Source organism: Mustela putorius, unplaced genomic scaffold, assembly GCF_011764305.1.
Source record: "Mustela putorius furo isolate JIRA1106 unplaced genomic scaffold, ASM1176430v1.1 tig00000460_pilon_pilon_pilon, whole genome shotgun sequence".
Taxonomy (NCBI): domain Eukaryota; kingdom Metazoa; phylum Chordata; class Mammalia; order Carnivora; family Mustelidae; genus Mustela; species Mustela putorius.
The window spans coordinates 20,375,971-20,398,714 of NW_025421389.1; the positions used below are offsets into that span (position 1 = coordinate 20,375,971).

Genomic DNA, 22,744 nt, shown 5'->3' on the forward strand with positions numbered 1-22,744 from the left:
GATAAGATATTTAAAAAAAAAAAAAAAAGGACTGATGAATCACACTCTGAAACCAATAATGCATTGTATGTTAATTAATTGAATTTAAATGAAAAATGTTTGAAAATGGGGCATCTGGGTGGCTCAGTGGGTTAAAGTCTCTGTCTTCAGCTCGGGTCATGATCCCAGGGAGCCTGCTTCCTCCTCTCTCTCTCTGCCTGCCTCTCTGCCTACTTGGGATCTCTAACTGTCAAATAAAAAAATAAAATGAAAATGCTTAAAAATAATTAAAAATTTAAAAAAAGAAAAGAACATACCCATGCCACATACCCGGGGCACCCACTCAGCTTACAGATCCACCCTCGTCAGCGCCATTGGCCAATGCCAAGAATGAAGAGTCTGGAGGAAGGAACACCTGGTTACCAGGCCTGCTTTCACCCCTATTAGCTAAGTGTCCTTGGGCAAGTTACTTAACACAGTTTTCTCATCTGGAAAATGGGTGGTCATGAGGGATAATGCAGAGTGGGTATGGGACTCCACTGAGATCATGCACACAAAGTATTTGCAATGTATAAGGCATAACACGAGTATTTCCTGGGATGTACACTCACTTGCTTGACATTTACTAACTTGCCACCCCCTGCCACAAACTCTCTAAAGCTCACAGACTTCTCTCAAGTGCTCTGAAGACCCACCACAGACCACAGGGCCACGAGCCCCAGCCGGACCCATTCACGCACTGCATACTGTATAAATATAGGTTTTATTAATAATGGGCAAAGTCCCACAAATACAAGTGGCATCTCTGGGCGGTGGGGAGAATCTGTGGCAGGGTAAGAGAAGGGAGAGTGGTGTGTACACAAGAAAAAGCAGTGGGAGAGCCCTGGGGGAAGGGGAGATCAGAAGTGGCGTGAGTCTGGACCTACCACAAAAGCCAGACGTGCTCTGTGTCTGTCGCTCTGGTGCCCCGGGGCCACCTCGGCTGATGGGAAGGTAGGGAGGGTGTGCACAGACCCAGGCAGGAGTTTGAATGACCAGCAGACGGCTGGGGAAGGGGCGGGAGAGTGAGAATGCCAGCCTGATGCACAAAGGAAGGGCCACAGGGTGGCAGTGGCCAAGGCCAACTTTTGCCCATGCTTGTGCTTGTGTTGGCTGCGGAGCTCCAGGGAGCTAGTGCCCTGTGCCATCCCTGACTTGGAGGGGAAAGGAGACTCGGGGGGGTAGATACCCCGGGTCCCAGGACACCCTGGGCGGCACAAGCCTCATCCATGCCGTCAAAGCTGCATCCCCAGAGGAGGTGGGCACTGCCCTCCCTATGGCACCCACTGCCGCCACCGCCGCCACCTCCACCATGCCACCATCACTCCTCCTCGGAGCCATACGGGACAGCGTGTGTGTGTCGGGCTGAGATTGCCTGTTCGCATGTATGCGCCTGTAACTCTGGGGAGGGGAGGGAGTGTCGCAGGACTGGGCAGGAGAAGCAAGAAGGAGGCTTAGTCTTCTCTTGCTCACGCCCCAGAATAAAGTGCATTCTCCGGTTCCAGTGGCAGGTGGGAGAGAAACATAGACATTATTGCAGCAGTGCCACCAGACCCTACCCCCCACCAAAGGGGACAGGGAAGGGGACGGGGCATCCTAGGCCCCCAGGCCTCTCCAATCCCCAGGATTGGGAGGAATGACCCAGACAGAAAACCCAGCTTCTGTTCCAGCAGATTGCCCAAATCAGACAGGTCTAGGGGTGGGGAGAAGGTGAGGAGGAGGAAGAGACTTCCAGAGCCTTCCCTGCTCCTTTCCAATATCCAAATGGGACATCCAGGGGACCCCACCAGGGCCCAGCCCTGGAACCCAAACCTTAGATCAGCCCAGTTTACAAACACTTGTGTGGTGGGGACCCCCAGAGGGGGCCACTTTGGTAAGTTGTAAATGGGGCCCTGGAGAACCTGGGGCTCCCAAGCAGACAGCAGAGACAAGGGACGAGGTGGGGGAAGGAGGGTGGCAGCCTCCTAGTGGTCTTTGCATGCAGATGTTGGAGAGAGAAGGGAAGAAACTATAAATTGCATCAACTGGGAAGACTCCTGGACATGGTGGGGAGGGCTGGAGCCCCCCGTGGCCACGACCATGGCCACGGCAGGGAGTGCAGTCCAGCAGCCAACCCGGGGAGGAGCTGAGAGAGGAGAACGTGGCTGCAACAGCAACCCGTGCCAAAGTCTACAAGGTTAAAAAAGTCCCAGAGGGCTGGGGCTGGGGGCTTCCGCTGCGGGGGCTGGGGCACAGGCCAGGGCGAGGCTCTATCTCTCTGACTTGACCCGGTAACGGAGCACAAGGTATGCCAGCAGCCGCAAGGCCAGGAAGAAGATGCCCAAGACCAGGAAGTCCAGGTAGAGCTTGGCATCCTCCACATCCAGCGCTCGGAGTATACTCTGCGGGTTCTGGAAAGGGCAGTGTTCCTCCAAGCAGGTCAGATCGCCTCGATCCATGCCATAGATGGTCAGAATCACACCCTCAAAGCCATACCTGTGCACGTGGGGACATCAGAGCTGGATACAGAGCATAGGGTCCCTGTTCCCTGGGCAGACTGCCGGGACCCAGCAGCCACTCTGTCCTCCCTGGAGCCTGGGCTCCGGCAGGGAGGAGCAGTGACGCACGGTGTGGGCCATGGCACTGACCTGACATAGGAGAGGTAGGAGCTCCACTGCAGGTAAGTGGGGATGGTCTTGAAGCTGACAAAGAAACCGGAGAACAAGAGGACAGGGATGGCGGTAACTGGGCCCACAAAGGTGGCCACCTGGATGGGAAGGAAGGGGACCGGGCCATCACAGGAGTGACCGGGACAGGGGTGGCCCTGTGGTTTCCCAGAGATCCCTTCCACTCCTGATGTCAGCCTCTGCTTCCTCCCACCAAACCCCATCCCCTCCCCAGATCCCCAAGGGCCAGCCCTCCCACCTGGAGGGAATTGGAGGCAGCTCCAATCAGCAGCCCCAAAGACTGGGCCACCAAGGCGGTGGCCGCAGCCAGGGCAGAGAACAGCAGGAAGCGGCTGGTTTCGGCTGGCTGGCCTGTCATCCAGTAGATGATGCTGCAGTATACCACTGGGCACACCACCTGGGGAGTGGGCATGGGCCTGAGCAGGGGCACCAGCCAGGGACACAGAGGCCAAGACCCTCCATGTCACCCTCCATGCCACCTGGGCGGAAACCCCTGGAGCACTAGCTCTTCCTAGAGCGTCCATGCTTGGTCCTGCTGCCCCCACGCTTGGTGTGTGCTGGCCCCCCTGGGCTGGTGTCTGTCCCCTTGTTTCCTCCAGTGACACCATTTCCACTGGACCCCTTCTGACCAGTTCAGTCATGGTGACATCTCCATATCTGAGCTCCTAAACTGGACCAGCTGGTTCTTTACACTGCTGATTCATTAACTCTGCATGTGAGCGGTCAAATCCAGGGGGCCAGTGACCAAGCCTAGCACGGACCATCGTGCAGGCTGTTCCCTGCACTAGGCACCCAATCAAGAGGCCACCAGACGCCGAGGTCCTGCTATGCTCTTCTTGGGAGCATCACCCGCCCAGCTTTTTCTCATTTGCACACAGCTGCCCTACAGATTACTGGTGGCCCCAGAGCGTGGATGGGGTCGGGGGGAGGGGAGGCTAGTGCAACAAAACCAACCCAAACCAGCTAACGCTTATCAGGCACTTTCGCACGTCCCAAGCGTTAGCCCAAGTCCTTCACGTGTATCAACTCATTGACTTCTCCCAAATAATCCCGAGCTGGATACTCTCATCATTCCTCTTGATAGATGGGGATGCGGAAGCAGTGAAAGGCAGGCAGCTGCTCCGTGTCTTGCGGCTAACAAGTAGCGGTAAAGCTTCAGCACCCGCACTAGCTGCCCTCCATTGCCTCCGATAAGATCCAAAGACCCAGGGCACCTGGGTGGCTCAGTGGGTTAAGCCTCTGCTTGTGGCTTGGGTCATAATCTCAGGATCCTTGGATTGAGCCCCACATCGGGCTCTCTGCTTGACAGGGAGCCTACTTCCCTCTCTCTCTGCCTGCCCCTCTGCCTACTTGCGATCTCTCTCTCTGTCAAATAGATAAATAAGTAATCTTAAAAAAAAAAAAAAGATTCACAGACGCATTCATAGGGCTATTATTTTCATCACTGTCTGTCTGACATTGGTTGTTCCCATGAGAACATCAGTTCCACAAGGTCAAGATCTCATCTGTCTTATTCATTGCCTGATCTCCATGCCCGGCACAGAGCCTGGTACACGGTAGGCACTCCCCGCCTATTTGTTAAGTGAGGGGAAGGAAAAAAGAGGACACGGCAGGTGACAAAGTTGAAGGAGGCAAGCAAGGTATGGGAGAAGCCAGAGGGGAGGGAGGAAGAGGCTTACCTGAAAGGGCACGTCGGCCATGGTCTTGGCCAGGTAGTACGCTTTGAGGCTGTACCAATAGTTGAGATGCTCCCTCATGAAGACCGCCATCTCTAAGGGGACTGAGGACACAAGCAGGTGAGGCGCTGCTGTCTGAGCCCCTGACACTGACCCCCGGTACCCCCCCAACCCCGCCCCCCCCACCCAGGGCAGCTCAGCTCACAGGTGAGCACGGTTGGCATAAGGGCGGCAAACATGAGGAAGAGCATGGAGAAGAAGAGGCAGCCGGTGTTGTTGAAGACCTTGCTGGCATCGTTACCAATGTGCAGGTAAAGGAGACCGATGAGCACGCCGATGACCACGTGGGACACAAACCTCAGGTGGGTGAGGACCTGGTAAGGAGAGGGGATGGGCCACAGGCCAGGGATGGGCAGACCAACTGGGGTAGGAACTCAGAGCCGCCCTCACAGACACACAGACCCATGGGTGCCTTGGGAGATGGCTGGCTGGTGGGGGGGGGGGCTTCTCCTCCCAGCTGCTGAGATCCTATGCCCCCCATAAGCCAGGCAGGCCTGTACTGGCCTCCTCTCCCACAACATGATGCCTCACCGTGTCCCTGAGGATGGACAAGAAGGTCCTCTTGAAGAGGATGCAGAACTGTGTGAGGGTGCTGGTGGCAAAGGTGTGGCTTTCAATGGGGTCCACTTCCTGGGGAGAGGACACTGGGTCAGGCGAGCCTACCCCGCCCACCCACTGCACACCCAGCTTGGTAATGGAAAACCCTCGAGCCCTTCCCCAGGCCAGGGCTCCTCCAGGCCCTTCCTGGATGGGAGACTCTCCACCACTGAGGTATATGCCTGGAAGCTGGCCTCAGGGTCATGCATTAGAGCGAGATTCGGTGAGAGACGTAGGGAGCGAGTAAAAACTTGAGGGAGAGGAGAGCGCAAGGACGTCGAGGACACTGTGGGGGCTAAGAGTAGGCCGGTCACTCCTCTTCTTGTCTTCACTTCCTCAAGAAATATTTACCCGAAGGCCACAGTGCTTTTCTGCCCCATGTGCCACAATCATATTAAACAATGATCATAATGGTGGCAACAACTACAGCCAGTCCTCCTGGGTTTTTTGAAGCTGGCATCCAGCTTGTCAGTTCAGATGAAAGAATGAACACTGGAGGTCACAGGGCCCCCGGGGGGCAGTGGACAGACCAAGGGACCTGTAGGAACGCGACCCCGCTAGCTTCCAAGTGGCTCATCAGCACTACCCGAAAGTCATGATCGCCAGATGGACCAAATGAAACCCTGAGCATAAAGAATAAGAGTATTTTTCAGGAGGCAAGACTCTTGAGATGAAAAAAACCTCTGGGGACCAGATGAAACAGCACCGAGCGCCTGCTGGCATGACCAGCTTCTCAAGAGACCTCTGCCCCAAGTCATAGCCTGAAAAACACCCTTGCTTGTGAGCCACTGGGGAGTGTGGGACTTGGGAGCGTTATCTCCCCATTCTCCGGGTGGCCCTACACCTTCACTGCACAAACCCGCTGTCTATTTGTACTGGCTTGCTGCACGAGCTCTCCTTCAGTTCGGGGACGTTTTCCAGGGTCGTGGTATCTCATTTAGGAACGAGAACCGGCACCAAACCAATATCCACTGTACCAGCCCCGGTGCAGAGATTTATGTGAGATCTGGTTAGTTCTCCCAATAACATCAGAGCTCAGCATCATCACCTCTGGCCTGGAGATGACAGCAAGACCCATGAGCCACGAAGCAAGAGATGTAGCATTGGGTCTGCTTACCAGGTGGCCCCGTGCCGGCGCTGAGGACAACACACTACAGATGCTTAGTGAGAATTTGCTGAACATGTAAATGAATGGAGGTTGAGCAACGTGACCAAGGTCACACTGCAGTTCACAGTAGGTCTAGTCCAAGTTCTGAATTCTTCCTAGTCCCTAATGGTTGTGATGCCTCTGGGGGACAGCCTCTTAAGCAGGGCCATCATCCAGGGTCCCACCTGCCCGCCCCCACTTTTCCCTCTCTGCCCTCTCCAGCCCTACTCACCTGAGGACAAGGAGGGCACGGGGTGGGGACCTCGTTCTTCTCAGGGCTGCTCTTCTTCTCGGCCATGGCACAAAGCCCATTCTGCACTGCCTTGAACAGCATGGGGTTCAGGTCTCCATACTCTCCAGAGGCCACCTCGATGACTGGGAGACACAGAGCGGAGTGCGTGGCTAAATCACTCCTTGGTTCCCGAGGGCAAGCCAGCCCCTCCATGAGTATGTGGGGAAGGTAGGGGACAGTGAGACCTCCCCAAGGAGACCTAGGCATGGGAGCCGACCCTCCTGAGTTGGCCCACCACCACAGCCCAGCCCCCCTGCCCTGCCACTCACTGAAGTCAGCCGGGTTGTGGTAGGTAGGGCAGTGTAAGCCAAGCCCCTTCAGGTAGGGGATCAGGTTGGTGACCACGCCTTTGAAGATGCACTGACCCTGGCTCAGGATGTAGAGCTGAGGTGGAAAGGGAGGCGTGAGGACAGCACCACCAGTGGACTAGGTGGGCCCCACCAGCCCTTCCCCCGATGTCCCTCCCTCTCCCCGCCAAAGGCCAGTGCCCTGGGAAGCCCAGAGCCACTCACCTTGTCAAACATCTCAAAGAGCTTGGCACTGGGCTGGTGGATGGTGCAGATCACTGTGCGGCCCCCCTGGGCCAGGGACTTCATGAGGGACACCACTTGGAAACAGGACGCACTGTCCAGACCACTGTCCAGAGAAAGGTGGCGGACGGGGAGTAGGCAGTGAGGTGGGCAGTGCCAAGTGAAGGGAATGCTTGAGGTGGGGCAGCTGCTCCGAAGGGGCTGGAGCTGGCAGGAAGGGAGTCCCTCTGGCTACCTGACAGCCTGTCCACGCTACACGGTGCCAGCCTTTGGAGGTACCAACAAGCCCAAGCACCATTCCAGTTAACAAACAAATATTTGTTGAATGGCCAGCACTGGGATGACCATGATGGATGGCTAAGACATAGACTCTGGTCTGGAGGGAGAGAGAGAAGCGCAGAGATCACTCGAGATGATGTGGAATGTGCTGTAGAAACATGGGGCGGCGGGGGGCGGGGGGGCTTCAGCTCTGCGGCACGGGGCTTGGGGGTAGTCAGAGAAGCTTCCTGAGCACGTGTGAAAGAGGAAGGAGTTGAGGCAGCTGAAGGTGGAAGGGCAGGCGTGGTGGCGAAGGGCACAGACAGAAGACACAACATGTGCAAAGCTTAGAGGCATGAAACACATGGCTGGCCCAGGGAATTATAAGCAATTCGGGGTTATTAGAGCATAAAATACAAGCCAGCATGAAGCAAGATGTGAGGCTGGGGAAGTAGGTTCAGGCCGGGACCTCTAAGTCTTCTGACTTTGTTCTGAGGGCAAATGGAAAACGCTGTGTGTTTTTAAGGGGGGGGGGGTTGGGGTAGGGAGTATTGCCAGACTTGTCTCTTAGAGAGCTCTCCCTGGCTGCAGCTCGGAGGGAGGACTAGCTGAGAGAGACTGAAGACGAGGGGGTAGGAGTCTATGGCAGAAATGCAGGCGAGAGCTGATGAGATCCAGAACTTAAGCCCGGGCACTCGGGATGGGGGTGGGGCGAATCTGAGAGACAGAGGAGGGAGGTAGAGTCAGCAGGACTTGATGACGGATTGGCTGTGGGGAAGAGAGGGAGAGGGAGGCATCCATCAAGGAGGACATAGGATTTCTGCCTGCATGAAGGATGGGGCTGCTACGGCAACGGGATTGGCAGGAACGAATGAAAAGAAGCCCTTATCTTGGCTCCGGGAGGCTGCTGTGCACGGACTCTGGTCTCCAGCCCTGGAGAAGATGTAGCCCTCCTGCCCTGGCTGAGGGGGCGAGGGGAGGCGGCATGCTGGTGGGAGAGGAGGGGGAGAACTACCTGGTGGGCTCATCAAAGAACATGACGGGCGGATTGTTGACCAGCTCCAGGGCGATGGCCAGGCGCTTCCTCTGCCCCCCGGAGAGCAGAGCTGTCCTTGTGTGGGAGCAGGACATCAGGCCCAGTGCTGTCAGGATCTCCGTCACCTGGCCCGGCACCCCCCCCCCCCAGGTCAGCTTCAGAATCTCCGCTCCTCTCCACCCCCACACCACCCCAATTTAAAGAAGCATTCCCTTAAGCCCACTTGGCCTCCAATGTCCCAGCCTGGGATCCAGTCTCCCACCCCCTGCCCCCAGCAAACTTAAGGCTCTAGAACTCTAGAAGCACAGGAAGGGCAGCTGTCCTGTCCTCACCCCCTTCTCTTCCCCACTCACCAGTTCCTTCTTCACTTCTTGCTTCTCACTCAACTTCAGGTTAGCAGAGACCTGAGGCCCAGAGAGTAGGCAGGTCAGGTAGGAGTGGGAGGAGGGCCCCGCCTTGTCCCCTTAGCCACCAACCGAGGAGGATGGGCATGGCAGGATGGGGACAACAGGCAGAAGCAGGGGTTGGGGAGAGGCCAGCCCGCCAGCCCTCACCCTCACCATCATGGCTTCCAGCACTGTGAGGTGAGGCAGCAGCATGTCGTCCTGCATGATGTAACACGACATCTTACGGAAGGTCCTCAGCTCCCGAGGCCTCCCGTTGACCAGGATCTGCCCCTTCATTCCAGACTCCCTGCAGGCACATTGGTCGCAGATGGGGAGCGGGGGGTCAAGGCCACCTCAGAATACCTTCTGAGCTCCCCGGGGGATCCTTCTTCCTGGCTCCTGCCCCCATTCCACCCCGCCCTCGTCCTCACCTGTACCCTGCCAAGATGTTCATGAACGTGGACTTGCCGGCGCCAGAGGGGCCCATGATACCAATCAGCTCCCGGCGGCAGAATTTACCCGACAGGCACTTGAGGAGGGTCTTATAACCTATAGCGAGGGAGGAAGGAGCTTGTGAACAGAGTTACAGTGAACAGAGGCAACAGAAACTCTGAGGAATGGCCCTAGCGAACGAGGCAATTCCCTCCCAGGTGGGGAGTGGCGATTGATGACGATGGAGAAACACCTTCTGAGCGGCACCGAGATTCACACCATCTCCACCTGTCCCCCTAGAAGGGGCAGGTCCCAACATCAATGTACCAGAGGCCAAGAACACTCTCCTGTAGGCCAGGAGAAGACCGCCACACCTGTGGATGGGCATGGAGAGGGCATCGAGTTTGTAGATGACTCTGTCCCCCCCTCTATAAATGCAGTAGTCACTCTCACTCCCTCCAGGAAGACTTTGCCAACCATTGGCCTGAGCAAAGTGGTTAAATGTCCCCTGTGTTTGCACAGCCCCTGCACACAACCAGCATGCTTGCTAGTTGCTGTGCCCGTCCCTCACCCCTGTCCCCCAGCCTCTTAGTATGTGAGCTGCTTGGGGCTAGAACCCGTGTCCTACTCATTGTTGTGACCTCAGCAGACTGTCTGGCATGTACTAGAGGCTCACCATGGGTTCTAGGAGAACGGGTTCTCGGAACATTTGTTTCATTCTGAAAAAGCCTTCTTCTTTGTGCTCTCTTGGCCCAGGAGGCTTGTCTCCACAGCCCCCAATATGGCCCGGTAAAAATCTCATGATTCATTCACTCCTTGGGGGAGGCAGCATAGGCATTAAGAGCACTGATTTGGAGTCAGGTGGATCGAGGTTCAAATTCTGGCCCCACACTTAGCCAGCTGTGGGACCTCAGGCAAGTTGCTTAACCTCTCTGAGCTCCAGGTCCCTCATCTGTAAAATGAGGATGACAGTACCTATCTCATAGGGTTGCTATAGAGATGCAATGAGATAATATATGTAAAGCATATGACACAGTGCTTGGCACATGTGACATTTTATTATTAATTATTATTATTAATTATTATTATTAATTAAGGTGGCATTTTATTATTAATTCTATTTGACAAACACTTATTGATATCTACTACATCCAAGCTCTGTCCCACACACTGGACAAAAAAAGGAAAAGACACATTTCCTGCATTCAAGAAAGTCATGGTCTAGGTAAAATAATGGGAAACATCTATGGATCTGAGGAGAGATAAAATAAGGTTAAAACAGAAGCACAAATAATGTACAATGAGAATAAAGAAAACAGAATTGAAGAGGGTTGGAGGGACAAGGGAAAAATCAGGAATGGCTTCATGGAAGAAGTGGCATTTGAGGAAAGTCTTGAAGGATGAGCAGCAATCAAAAATGGAGAGGGAAGTCAAGGCTCTCCAGTCCTTGGGAGGGAGAGCTCTGCTACATGAGAGCATATCTAGAAGCGGAGGTCAGAGACTACATGGCGTCGCCTGGGGAAACAAGGTGGTGGAGAGGAAGAAGGGATCCCACCAGGCAAGCCTTGCCTACTATGCTTACTATGCCTACTATGCTTACTATCCCTCAGTGAGGCAGGAACATCAAGCTCTACTGGAGGTTTTGCTCACCACCATCGTCCTCCGCCCCTCCACAGAGCTCAGTGTCCTCTCCCCTCTACCTGCTTAGCAGAGACAGTGAAGGGATGTGACTTTCACCCTCCCTCCGCAGCACCCAGCTGTCCCTCTGGACACATCCATTCAGCAGGAGACTCAGTTGCTGTCCACTGTGGGGTCCCCATCACACTGGTGGCCCAGATGATGCCACTTCTTCCATGAAGCCATTCCTGATTTTTCCCTTGTCCCTCCAACCCTCTTCAATTCTGTTTTCTTTATTCTCATTGTACATTATTTGTGCTTCTGTTTTAACCTTATTTTATCTCTCCTCAGATCCATAGATGTTTCCCATATTTTTTACCTAGACCATGACTTTCTTGAATGCAGGAAATGTGTCTTCTTCCCTTTTTTGTCCAGTGTTTACAAACTCATTACTTCCACTGCTGCTATGGCAACACGGAGGAGCCAGCTGGGACCCAGGGACATCCAGTGACTCACCCAAGGTCACACAGCAAGTTCTTCCCTGGGGGAGGGGAAGTCATAGGCTCCATCCCTCTGCCTCAGGGATTATCACCACCAATCAGAGAGACGTGTGGTTGTGCACTCCAGCAAACACCTTTCAGAGCCACTGACAGGAAGTGATTTTTTTTGGCAGGAGAGGAAATAGGCAACAAGGAACCTTCCCTTCATTTAATCAGCCAAGCACCGGATTGAACACTGATGCCTAATACATGTATCATCTTACACTTGCCTCTCACCAAGCATTTTCACAGATAACGTCTCAGCTAAGCTTCACAACATGCCTGTGCGGGGACGATTATCGTCCCTGTTTACAGATGAAGAAAGTGAGTCCAAGAGAGGCCCAACGTCATCCAGTGGACAAGCGGCTAGGAACCCAGTCTTCGAACACCTGCTGGTCCCCAGCTGCTCGTCATGGGAAAGACCTGTCAGCCCTTCCAGGTAAAAACACACCAGAGCTCTGGTCCCGTCTCTGTCAGTAACTCTTGCAGTTTTGTCAAGTCCCCTAATCTTTGAGGATCTCCGTTTCCTCATCTATAAAATAAGGACAGTAAGATCTCCTCCCAAGGCATAATAGGGTTATTGTGACTATTGAGTGAGACATTTAATAGTAAGTAATGGGAAAGTGTTTTGAAAAACAAGAAACATCATGTATAATTAGGGGAGACCGGTGGCAAGTCCTTACCTGGACAAGGCAGACACCACCCCCTCTCCACATCCCTTGTTCTTCCTCTCTGCCTACCTCTAATGGCTTTCTGTCCTTCAGGCAAGGGGAGAGGGACTCCAGTGAAAAGACAAGTCAAAGAGAAAAGGACAGTGGGCTAGGAAAGGGGCAAGGGACAGAAGAGATAGCAAAATGGACAGTAGAGAGCAGGGGGCTGGCAAGGTCGAAGGAGGGAAGCATCCAGTCAGGGATGCCAATCTGGCTGGTGGGTTGAAGCAACCAGTCCCTCTAGCTACATTTCTTTCTTAGCTTCTTAAAACTTATCTCCTCGGGCACCTGGGTGTCTCAGTGGTTTGAGCCTCTGCTGTCAGCTCAAGTCATGATCTCAGGGTCCTGGGATAGAGCCCCACATGGGGCTTTCTGCTCTGTGGGGAGCCTGCTTCCTCCTCTCTCTGCCTGCCTCTCTGCCTACTTGTGATCTCTCTCTCTGTCAAACAAATAAATAAAATCTTTAAAAAAATAACTTATCTACTTAAAACTGAGGAAAAACAGGGCTGTAAGAAATATGGCCACCTCTTCATTTGCCCAGAGCCGATCTCAGGGTCCAGAGGCTGCTCTGGGACAGGGGCCCCTGCAGGGGGCCCAGAGGGCCTCAATTGCCATTGGCTCAGGCCCTGTGACCTTTTGGGCACTTGTGAGAGAGCGAGGGTGGGGAATGCAGAGACAGCTCCTGCTCAGCCTTGCTCAGAAGCACCCCAAACTTATTTCTTAAATCTCAGAGAACAATGACCCAGCTCCACCCCTGACCCACACCCAGCTCTGGGAAAAACAAAAAACAAAACCAAAAAACCCCTCAGCTTCTCTATTCCCAGCTCAAGCTGCCCAGGGCAGGAGGAGGCAAGGACTCCAGGGTCTGGTGAAGGTTCCAAGGACCTCAGAAAGTTCCAAGAGCCCGGACCTTACCCACGGGCGCTGATGAGAGAAAAGAGGAGGAGATAGGAATGCAGCACCAGGGACGTTAAGAAGGAAAGAACAATCCACAGAGAGCTGGCAAACCTGGCTTCTGGTCCCAGCTCTGCCACTAATTTGCTGTGTGGCCCTGTCAGGTGACTCAAGTTTCCTGGACCTCAGTTTCCTTACTCGTACCATGGGGATGTCACCCAGCCTGCTAAACCTTCACCCTCCCTGCCTCGGAGGACTTCAGCAAGAATGAAGTAAGATGACAGGAATGAGAACATCTTTTAAAATTAGCAGTGTCGGGGCGCCTGGGTGGCTCAGTTGTTGGGCATCTGCCTTTGGCTCCAGTCATGGTCCCAGGGTCCTGGGATTGAGGCCCACATCGGGCTCCCTGCTCAATGGGAGGCCTGCTTCTCCCTCTTCCACTCCCTCTGCTTGTAGTCGCTCTCTTGCTCTCTCTCTCTCTCTGTCGAATAAATAAATAAAATCTTAAAAAATAAAAATTAAAAAAAATTAGCAGTGTCTATAGGTACAAGAATACTGCTAAGCCCTGAGGAAGGCCGAAACACAGCCAGGGACTTTCTCGTGCCAGGCCTCAAAGGCAGGAATTCTACCTAAAATAAAAGAAACTCCTCCAGGACAACTTAGGGACCAGAGGTTGTTGTCATCTTGGAGGAGGAAAACTTCAATCGACAGCTGAACCTAGTGTCCCACCTCAGAGCTCACAGGTGCAGGGGAGGGGGGAGGCGGGGAGGAGTGGGGGTGTAGCACAGACCTGGCCGGTCAGCTGCGTGCATAGCTCGCGGTGGGCTGAGATTCAGCCACACAGAGCATCCTGGGGCGGAACTCGGGCAACAGGGGACACCCAGACCTCCAGCTTTCTAAGAAACAACTCCTGGGGGCTCCACAACTCCCCACCAGGCTGCTCCCTTACCCCGTTTGCGCCAGCAGGGCCCTTCCCGCACGGAATAGGACAGCTCCACGAATTCGATGTCCACCGCTGAACGCTTGGGTAGGTGGGAGAAGCGTTGAGCTTCGGTGATGTGGTTCTCCACCTTCTTCAGGTGTGTGGTCAGCATTGGGGGCTCCGCCCCGTCCTCCAGCGCCACGGCCATGGCCACGGCCCCGGGTCCCAGTCCACAGCCCACGGCCTCCAGCGCCTTCTCCGCCATCACGTTGCCGGCCTGCAGGGAGAGGGCCTGCTCAGTTCGGGGCAGACCCCCAAGCCCTGGCTCAAAGCCTCCTTGTTTTCTAATGCTCCCCACCCCCACTGCCCGCCTCCTTCTCAGGGCAGACCCGCTACTGGGAGCACCCCACTTCCCACCGCCAGAGCATCTGCCCACTCCTGCCCCCCACTCCCGTCGTAGCTACGCTCTGTCTCGACCTCTCCTCGGTCCAGGCAGCCCCAGCTCCAGTCTGGCCCCAGCCTGGCCCCGGCCCAGCCCCTAGAAGCCCTCACCCGTTCCCCCCTCCCCGTGGCGGCTCTAATCTCCTTACCCCGCAGGCCAGCAGCCCCTGGGGACTGAAGGGTTGGGGGGCGGGGAGGAGGGCAGGGGTGGCCGGCCGCGACTGCCCGCTAGGAGGTCAGGGTACCCGGGTGTGCGCAGGGGAGACCGGGGAGAAGGCGGAGGAAGAGGAGGCTCTGGGCCTCGCGCTGCATCCCCCTCCCCATCCCCGGGCGCGTCCCCTGACCAGCCCCTCCCGCCCGCTCCCCTGCGCCCGCGCGTCCCGGACTCTCCCCAAAGGCGGGCGCACCACCGGGACTCGCGACCACCGCCCCCCGCCTCCACCTCCAACTAGTCCCCGGGGGCGGGTTCCCCCTTTCGCTATCTCCCGCATGCCTAGTCACCTTGACGCGCCCCCGGGCCGGTGAGGACCGAGAAGCTTGGCGCTGCCGCGGGCCGGGGATGGAGACTCCGGGCCCTCCTCACCTGCCTCCGGCTGCGGCACCCACGGCCCGGCTCCCGGTCCCGGCAGCGCGGGCCGGGGCGGGGCCGGGGCGGGGCGGGCGACCGGGGAGGGCCCGGGCCTCAGGTCCGCGGAGAGATGACAACGCTGGGGAGGGGCGATGGGGGCGCGCCCCAACTCGGCTGCGCACAGCCGGTTTCCAGAGCCCGGTGCTGGGCGCCGCGTCCTCCCGAGCCCGCCGGGCGACTGCGCTCTCCTCCCAGCTACTGCTCGCCGGTCCGGCTGTTCTTAAAGGGCCCACGCCGCCCCGCAGCCGGTGGGGGGCGAGCACGGCGAAAGGGACAGCAGTGCCGGCGACGCGGGGCCAGAGCGGGCGCAGTGTGGACCCCGGACTGGGGGGTTGGCGGCGAAGGGCCGACTTGAACACAGTGAGGGCAGGAGAACTGAAGTCGCTCGGTGGGGACAGGTCCCTGGATTACAGACTAGACGATGGTGGTGTGCGTACAGGGAATGGGGTGGGCATTGGGGTGCAGACGCCATCCTTCTCAAGGGATTGTGAAGCTGTCAGACTGTCTGCACCACTCCCCCATCAGTTTTCCCCGGTTCCGGCCCTTGAGCTCAGGCTTCCTCCAGCGATTCCCCAAACTAGATAAAAAGGCTTTGAAAGCTAGAGTCTCGGGAGAGTGTCCTCCCCTTTCCCCACCCCATTCTCCCCATTCTCCACTTCCCTAACTAGTTAAGAAGGGAAGGCCGGTGGATGCCGCTTTGGGAGAGCTTGCAAACAGCTGGGAGGTGACAGTGGTACTTAGAACTCAGCCTACTCCAACTACAGACAAAAGTCCTTACTCTCCCAGGCAAATTCAGACCTTTAAGACAGGCACACGCCTGATGCTGGACGCACAGATGCACCATGGCAATGGCACCTGGCTCACAGACACTGCCTTGGGCATCTTCTAGTACACATGTCATGCTCTCCCTCAGCCCACAAGCCTTCAAACGCAGGTTCTCCAGAACACTCTGGGGCTTTCCCCTGCTTTGCTGCTTCCTCATGCCCCTCTTGGCCCTCGCCTGCCCAGGCTGAGTCTTCTAGGGGTAAGTAGGTTAGCCAGTTGAGACACGTGGCCTGAGCTTTTAAGTTCCCACCTGTCACAGAGCAAAGACAGATGGGAGGGGAGGCCGCTGGGGCTGCTGCCACCTCCTTACTGCAGCAGCTGAGAGGTTACCAGCAGTCAAACCTCTCCCCTGCTCCTCGGCCCCTCCTCCTGCCTCATCACAGCCAGGAAGCTGGCGGCCCCTGCAGGACATCTCCAGGCTCCGCCCTGTAACTGTGAGGGTTAGTGTGTTTAGGATCCAGCCCTTCCTACCTTCCTCTCATTCCCTGCCTACATCAGCACCATCCCTCAAGACCAAAGTTCTCACTCTCGAGATGGACCCCCGTTCTCCAAGTTAACCGCCTGAAGCGACTCCCCATCCCCAATGGTTGCATTTACCGAGCAATCATTATGGACCTGGCATTGCCTGATTTAATTCTCATCACGCCCTTAGGAGGCAAGCATTACAGCCTCTCTTTGGAAATTAACAAACAGGGGCATAAGGAAGTTGGTTAAGCAATGTCCCTGAGAGTATGCTTCTAGTTGGCGGCAGACCAGGGCTTGAAACTTGAAGTCTTTGTTTTTACCCATCCTGCTATGGGGGCCTCTCAGAGCCCTATTCCCAGATGGCTTGTCTCCCTCCATTTTCTGGGCAGGCTCTTCTGTTCTTTCAAGATAACCACCACGTCCTAAAGACACTCCTCTCCTTTCCCCGGCATACAACTTGCCAGTCCTCGGGAAATTTTCCTCCCCTTTCTTGGGAACACCGTGTCCCCTTTTCCTCTGGACAGGCTTCCCCAGCTTCAGAGACCAACATTTCCAAGTCTTTGATTGGCTTTGCACACATAGGATTCACATCCCATGCCCCAGAGCAATGGTCCTCAGTCTTGGCTGTGATAAGCATCACTTGGGGGAATTTCAAAAGATGTCCAGATAATATTCCAAACCTGTTAATCCTGATCTCTAAGGTGGGACTCAGGTCTTGGTGTTTTTAGAAGTCCTGAGCTGATCCCACTGGGAAGGAAGTCAAGATCCGCTACCCTTTCTGAACCTTCCATTCCCTAGGTTGAAACGGTTGGCATATAACCATGGAAGTCCTCTCTCTCCCCTAGAACAGGCCTTCCTGTTCTTGGGGATGTCCCTTCCCCACTTTGTGAGCACATATTCCATGTCCTAAATCTGGAGTCGGAAATCTGCATTCTGACCCTTGATGCGTTTACTCATTCCATGCTCTTTTTTTTTTTTTTTTAAGATTTTTTAATTTATTTGTCAGAGAGAGAGAGAGAGAGTGAACACAGGCAGACAGAATGGCAGGCAGAGGCAGAGGGAGAAACAGACTCCCTGCCGAGCAAGGAGCCTGATGTGGGACTCGATCCCAGGACGCTGGGATCATGACCTGAGCCGAAGGCAGCTGCTTAACCCACTGAGCCACCCAGGCGTCCCTCATTCCATGCTCTTAAGCAAAGTTTTCCACCTCTTTGAACCTCATCCATGAAAGAGACATGATAAAAATCCTGCAGATCAGGTGCACCTGGGTGGCTCAGTGGGTTAAGCCTCTGCCTTCAGCTCAGGTCATGGTCTCAGGGTCCTGGGATCGAGTCCTGCATCGGCTCTCTGCTCAGAAGGGAGCCTGCTCCCCCCCCCCGAAACCTCTGCCTGCCTCTCTGCCGACTTGTGATCTCTGCCTGTCAAATAAATAAATAAATCTTTTGAAAAAAATCCTTCAGATCAGCCTTGAAAGGTTCTTATGAGGTTCAAGGGTCCAAGAGCTTAGTGCTTATTCTCAAGAATCAATGAAACATACTTCATTTTATTTATTTTGCTTAACATGCTTCATTTTATTTCCCTTGGAAGAATCTCCCATTTCCTTTCAAAGGAGGGGAAACTACATTTATCGAATGCCTACCATGTGCTAGGTAGCTGGCAGAGAGAGATGATTTCTGGGGAAAGAGCTAGGCTTGCATCTTTCTCCCCTGAATTCTTAGAACTTGGACCCAGAAAATACACTCAATAACTCAATAACTAACCACTGACTGGACGGTCTAACCAGCCCTCATGACAACTCTGTGAGAACAGTATTAGCCTCTCACGTTTCGGGTAAGGAAACTGATGCTCAGAAATGTTAGTTATGGGGTGCCTGGGTGGCTCAGTGGGTTAAAGCTTCTGTCTTTGGTTCAGGTGATGATCTCAGGGTTCTGGGATCAAGCTCTGCATCGGGCTCTCTGCTCAGCAGGGAGCCTGCTTCCCTTCCTCTCTATCTGCCTGCCTCTCTGCCTACTTGTGATCTCTGTCTGTCAAGTAAATAAATAAATATCTTAAAAACAAAAGAAAAGAAATGTTACAAGTATGAATTCACACAGCTAATATAATGGCTCCAGGGATCCAAGCCCAAGACTTAGTGATTCAAAACTGTGATGTTATCTACTATGTCACCCTTCCTCATTCTCTAATATTTCACCTTCCCATTTTGTAAGCAGATCCATCTCCACTCTTACGAACAGACCTCTTCTCATTCTAGGATATAAAACCTTTCCAACCTTCTAGAGGTCCCCAAGGGCAGACCCTCCCCATTCTAGAAGATTCTCCCACCACATATCCCCCCAGATCAGACCTTTGATTCTCTAGAACACATCTCTAGTTCCTAGAAAAGATCCCATAACTCAAGAGTCGTTGGTGGTCCTCAAACTTCAGCACAAGTCAGAATCACCTGGAGGTCTTATTAAATTGCTAGCTCTACTCTCAGAGTTTCTGATTCAATATGTGGGGTGGGGCCAGATAATCTGCATCTCTAATAAGTTCCAAGGTGATGCTGATGCTGCTAGTCTGGGGACCACACTTTGAGAACCATTGCTCAAGAGTACCTTCTTTCCGCAGTTTAGATCTCACCATTCCCAGAACCAACCCCCCATCTCCTACCATGGACTTTCCTACCCTCGGATGGACAATCCATCTCTTCCCCAAATAGCCCTCCTCCATTCCCTAGATTAATCTTTTCCTTTCTCTAGGAACTCAATTCCCATCCTAGACCCCCTCCCTTCCCAAAACAGAGCCTCCACCCTGAGCAGGTTCCCTAGACCCAGGTAAGGGTTGGCGATAATTGGCTTGTAAGGGGCAAGGCAGAAGCAGAAAATTCCTGTCTCAGTTGAAGTCCCAGTAGTTAACCTAGCAGACAGGCTGCGTGGGCCGGGATTTATGGGAGAAGCAGTTGGTAAGGAGCTTTGAGGACCTATGGGAAAGGGAGGGTAGCAGTGTCTTGTGGGAGCTGGGAAGGAACAGAACCGGGGACTCTGGAACCATCTCAGTTCTGCTTCCATCACCCCAGGCCCCCCATCCACGGTGCCTCCCTTGCCCAGCATCTTTCATCTTTGGAAAGAATGATTTTAAAGTGTATTTGTCAACAGACCCTCTGCTGGTCACTGGGGGAAACACAGCCCAGGACTGGGAATGAGGGGTCCATAGGCAGGGAGGCTGCCAGAGTCATCCTCAGTCCAAGTCCCAGGAGTGAAGGGGTAGCTACTAGGCGAAGCCCTTGCTGTTGCTTTCTAAAAGACGTTTAGTCTTTTAAAATTATAAAAACACAACATATATAACAAAATCAAGCCACGCCGAAGTGCATTTTTAGTGTGTAATATGTACCTCTCCATCTCTCTCGCTAGGTAGTGCTATTTCTTTTTGCTACAAAGAAAATCAGGGGCTCTCCAAAGCTGTAAAATGCCAGGGTTCTCTGCCCAAGAGTCTCTTTCTCTTTTTCCTTCAGATCCCTCCCATTTCCCCTCTCCCAGTCTCCCAGTCTCCCTGTTGTCTTCCTTCCCCTAGAACTTGAACTCTCCCCACCCCTCTTGGCTGTGTCCTTTTCATGGAAGCAGCCTCGGAGCAGGTGTCTGCCAGTGTTTCTCTGGGGCCGGTTCCCTTTGTGAGACAGCGCCCACTCCTCCAGGGCAGGGGCAGAAACGCCTCTTTGGGTAGGCGTTTCTCTTCCACTACAGTGACTTCTCTTCACACAACAGCTGACTTCTTTTAGACATACTGTGAACTCTGAATAGCTCTATTTAACAATGTCCCCTTTCTGGAACTTATGGGTGGCTTAGTCAGTTACACGACATACTCTTGATTTCCACTCAGGCCATGATCTCAGGGTCGTGGGATTGAGCCTGGTGTTGGGCTCCATGCTGAGCAAGGAGCCTGCTTGGGATTATCCCTCTCCCTCTGCCCCTCCCCCCCTTAAAAAAAATGTCCTTTCTGATCACAAGCTTTCCCTTCTGCTTTCTAATCTCCAAAAGCCTTAATGGAACCTCTAATGCTTTGTGGGGTTCTTTGGGGGGGTGCTTTTGGGGGTTTCTTTGTTTTATTTTTAAGTAAGCTCTGTGTCCAACATGGGGCTTGAACTCATGACCCTGAAACCAAGAGTCACCCCCTCCACAGACTGAGCTAGCCAGATACCCTGGAACTTCCAGTGCTTTGATTCTAACCACTACCTTCTAGTCTCCCAGGACCTCCCTGTCCCATCTTCTCCAGCTGCTTTAATTACCCTGCTCCTTGGCCAAAGCAATACATGTCCTGGTTGGGGGTCAACCCTGAGGTCTGTCTTCTGCATTTGCTCTGGGGGTGCCAGTGTCTTTTTTTTTTTTTTTAACATTTTATTTATTTATCTGACAGAGAAAGATCATAAGTAGGCAGAGAGACAGGCAGAGAGAGAGAGAGAGAGAAGCAGGCTGCCCACTGAGCAAAGAGCCCGATGCGGGCTCGATCCCAGGACACTGGGATCATGTGAGTCGAAGGCACCCCAAACTTGACAATTCTTATAAAACTCTTCAAAACCAGGCGCCTGGGTGGCTCAGTGGGTTAAAGCCTCTGCCTTCAGCTCAGGTCATGATCTCAGGGTCCTAGGATTGAGCCCCGCATCGGGCTCTCTGCTCCTCGGGGAGCCTGCTTCTCTCTCTCTCTCTGACTGCCTCTCTGCCTACTTGTGATCTGTCAAATAAATGAACAAAATCTTAAAAAAAAATTCTCCTCAAAACCTTAATTCCTAGTTTCTCAAGGAAATAGAGACAACCAGACGTTAAGGCCCTCACCTCTCCCATCCATCCCTCCTTCCCTCTACTCAAAAGGAAGGGGTGTCTCCATTCCTTCCCCCTGTGTCGTCTATCTACTTGTCCTCTATATTACTTGCCTGGTCAAGACATTCAAGCTGGTTAGCATGGAATGAAAAGTTTTCAGTCATCCCCACCAACCTTCCCTCTCAGCCTCAATTCCTGCTGTTGAACATGAAACTGGCATGCTCCTTATTCCCAAAGAGCACCGTGGGATTCCTGGGCTTGAGCAAAACTCATTCATTCATTTACCATTCATTATATGTTCGATAGGTCATAATCTCACAGAAGAAGACTTTATTCTTCATAACCACTCCTCCCTCTCCTCACCTTGGGGAATCACTTCTCTATACTCACTCAGCTCCTCTGCGCTCTTCTCTGAGATCGCGGACGTGCCCCAGGTAGGAGAAAAGCAGCATTAGCTTCCACACTCCTGGGCCACTTGCTTCTCTCCTGACCTCCACTGCCCACCCCCAACCCTGGCCCCACTCCTAGAGGAAGAGTAAAACAGGTTCTCTCTTTTATCTTCAGACGCCATGATGTCTGACTCATGGGTTGACGTGGATGAAACCCTAACGCGATCAAATTAGTATTGTCACCCTCCAAATTTCCACCCTCCCCCATCCCATCTCGGATATCCTTCCACAGGCCTCTGGCTGCTTTGACTCAGTAACCCCTGCCACTGGGTCCAGTGCTTGCTAACCCATGCCTGCTGAGCCCAGAAGCCCTTCTCCTGGAGAATGGGAGTCACACGGTAGCAGGCCAGAATCGCCATGATTCAGAGCATGGTGTGGGCACGGCTAAGACTGGTAGGGAAGGCCATTTACCTCCAGCATCGGCTTGACCCTCAAGGCACTGCTCAACAGAGGAAAGGAAGCATAGGTAATGCTGTATTACGGAGAGGGGGCAGGCAGCCTGAGCCATTCCTTAGAATACCCACAAAACAAGGGCATTAAAAAAAAAAAGGGAAGAAAAAAACTGAGACCAGAATTTGATCATTACTATATACAGCTGCTCTTGAACAACACTAGTTTGAACTGTATGGGTCCAATGTACTAAGATTTTTTTTTTTAAAGATTTTATTTATTTATTTGACAGACAGAGATCACAAGTAGTCAGAGAGGCAGGCAGAGAGAGGAGGAAGCAGGCTCCCCGCTGAGCTGAGAGCCCAATTCGGGGCTCAATCCCAGGACCCTGGAACCACGACCTGAGCCGAAGGCAGAGACAACCCACTGAGCCACCCAGGTGCTCCTTCATTTTGAATTGCATATGGAAAATGGGACACCACCATGTTTCCAAGGTTTGGAGCCTTCATTTATTTTTTAAAACTTTATTATTTTTAGGTAATCAACGTGGGGTTTGAACTTACAACTGAGATAAAGAGTCACTCATTCTATGGATGGAGTCAGCCAGGCGCCCCAAGGTTTGGAGTCTTTCAAGTCTTTATCTGGGCTTGGTTAGGAGAAAGATCTCTAATGACATGCTTTTGGGGTCTTTGGCCCTGTTCTATTCACCTCTTGGATTTTTAACCCACCTCTTGGAGACAGGTGTCCATCAAGTCTAACCACACAAAATTTACTAAGGACAAACACAAGATCCTGACGTTAAGTCCAAGGTAACAGCTGCATACATCTGAAGTGAAGGGAACGTGGTCTGGGCAGTAAAAAAGTTTGTAAAGACAGGGGTTCTAAAGGGCAGTGGCTTCACAACAGAGAGCCTGGTAGAACCACCAAAACACAGGCCCGGAGGAGGTAGGGGGAGGGGGCTCCAAATTAAATGATA

At 53.6% G+C, this 22,744-nt stretch overlaps 1 protein-coding gene across 2 annotated transcripts; it reads right to left on the reverse strand.

The window, feature by feature from the left end:
• Positions 1-723: 723 nt before the first annotated feature.
• Positions 724-15,046, reverse strand: ABCG4 (ATP binding cassette subfamily G member 4). Of its 2 annotated transcripts, none has more exons than XM_004750026.3 (15): positions 14,805-15,046; positions 13,808-14,057; positions 9,098-9,215; positions 8,841-8,973; positions 8,634-8,684; positions 8,260-8,405; positions 6,969-7,092; positions 6,726-6,840; positions 6,397-6,539; positions 4,952-5,050; positions 4,566-4,734; positions 4,364-4,464; positions 2,923-3,081; positions 2,646-2,764; positions 724-2,493 (listed from the first exon to the last, which is right to left on the reverse strand). In XM_004750026.3, the coding sequence occupies exons 2-15, from the start codon at positions 14,043-14,045 to the stop codon at positions 2,268-2,270; spliced, it is 1,941 nt and encodes a 646-aa protein (XP_004750083.1). In that variant the 5' UTR covers positions 14,046-14,057; positions 14,805-15,046; the 3' UTR covers positions 724-2,267. The 2 variants fall into 2 exon arrangements, with proteins under 2 accessions (XP_004750083.1, XP_004750082.1); XM_004750025.3 differs by having other exon boundaries at positions 14,723-15,046.
• Positions 15,047-22,744: the final 7,698 nt, after the last annotated feature.

Coding starts and splice junctions, on each gene's coding strand:
- ABCG4 (XM_004750026.3), bottom strand. CDS start 14,045: ATGGCGGAGAAGGCGCTGGAGGCCGTGGGCTGTGGACTGGGACCCGGG. Junction 8,685..8,840: donor CAGTGCTGGAAGCCATGATG/GTGAGGGTGAGG, acceptor TCTGGGCCTCAG/GTCTCTGCTAACCTGAAGTT. Junction 6,841..6,968: donor TCTTTGAGATGTTTGACAAG/GTGAGTGGCTCT, acceptor TTTCCACCTCAG/CTCTACATCCTGAGCCAGGG.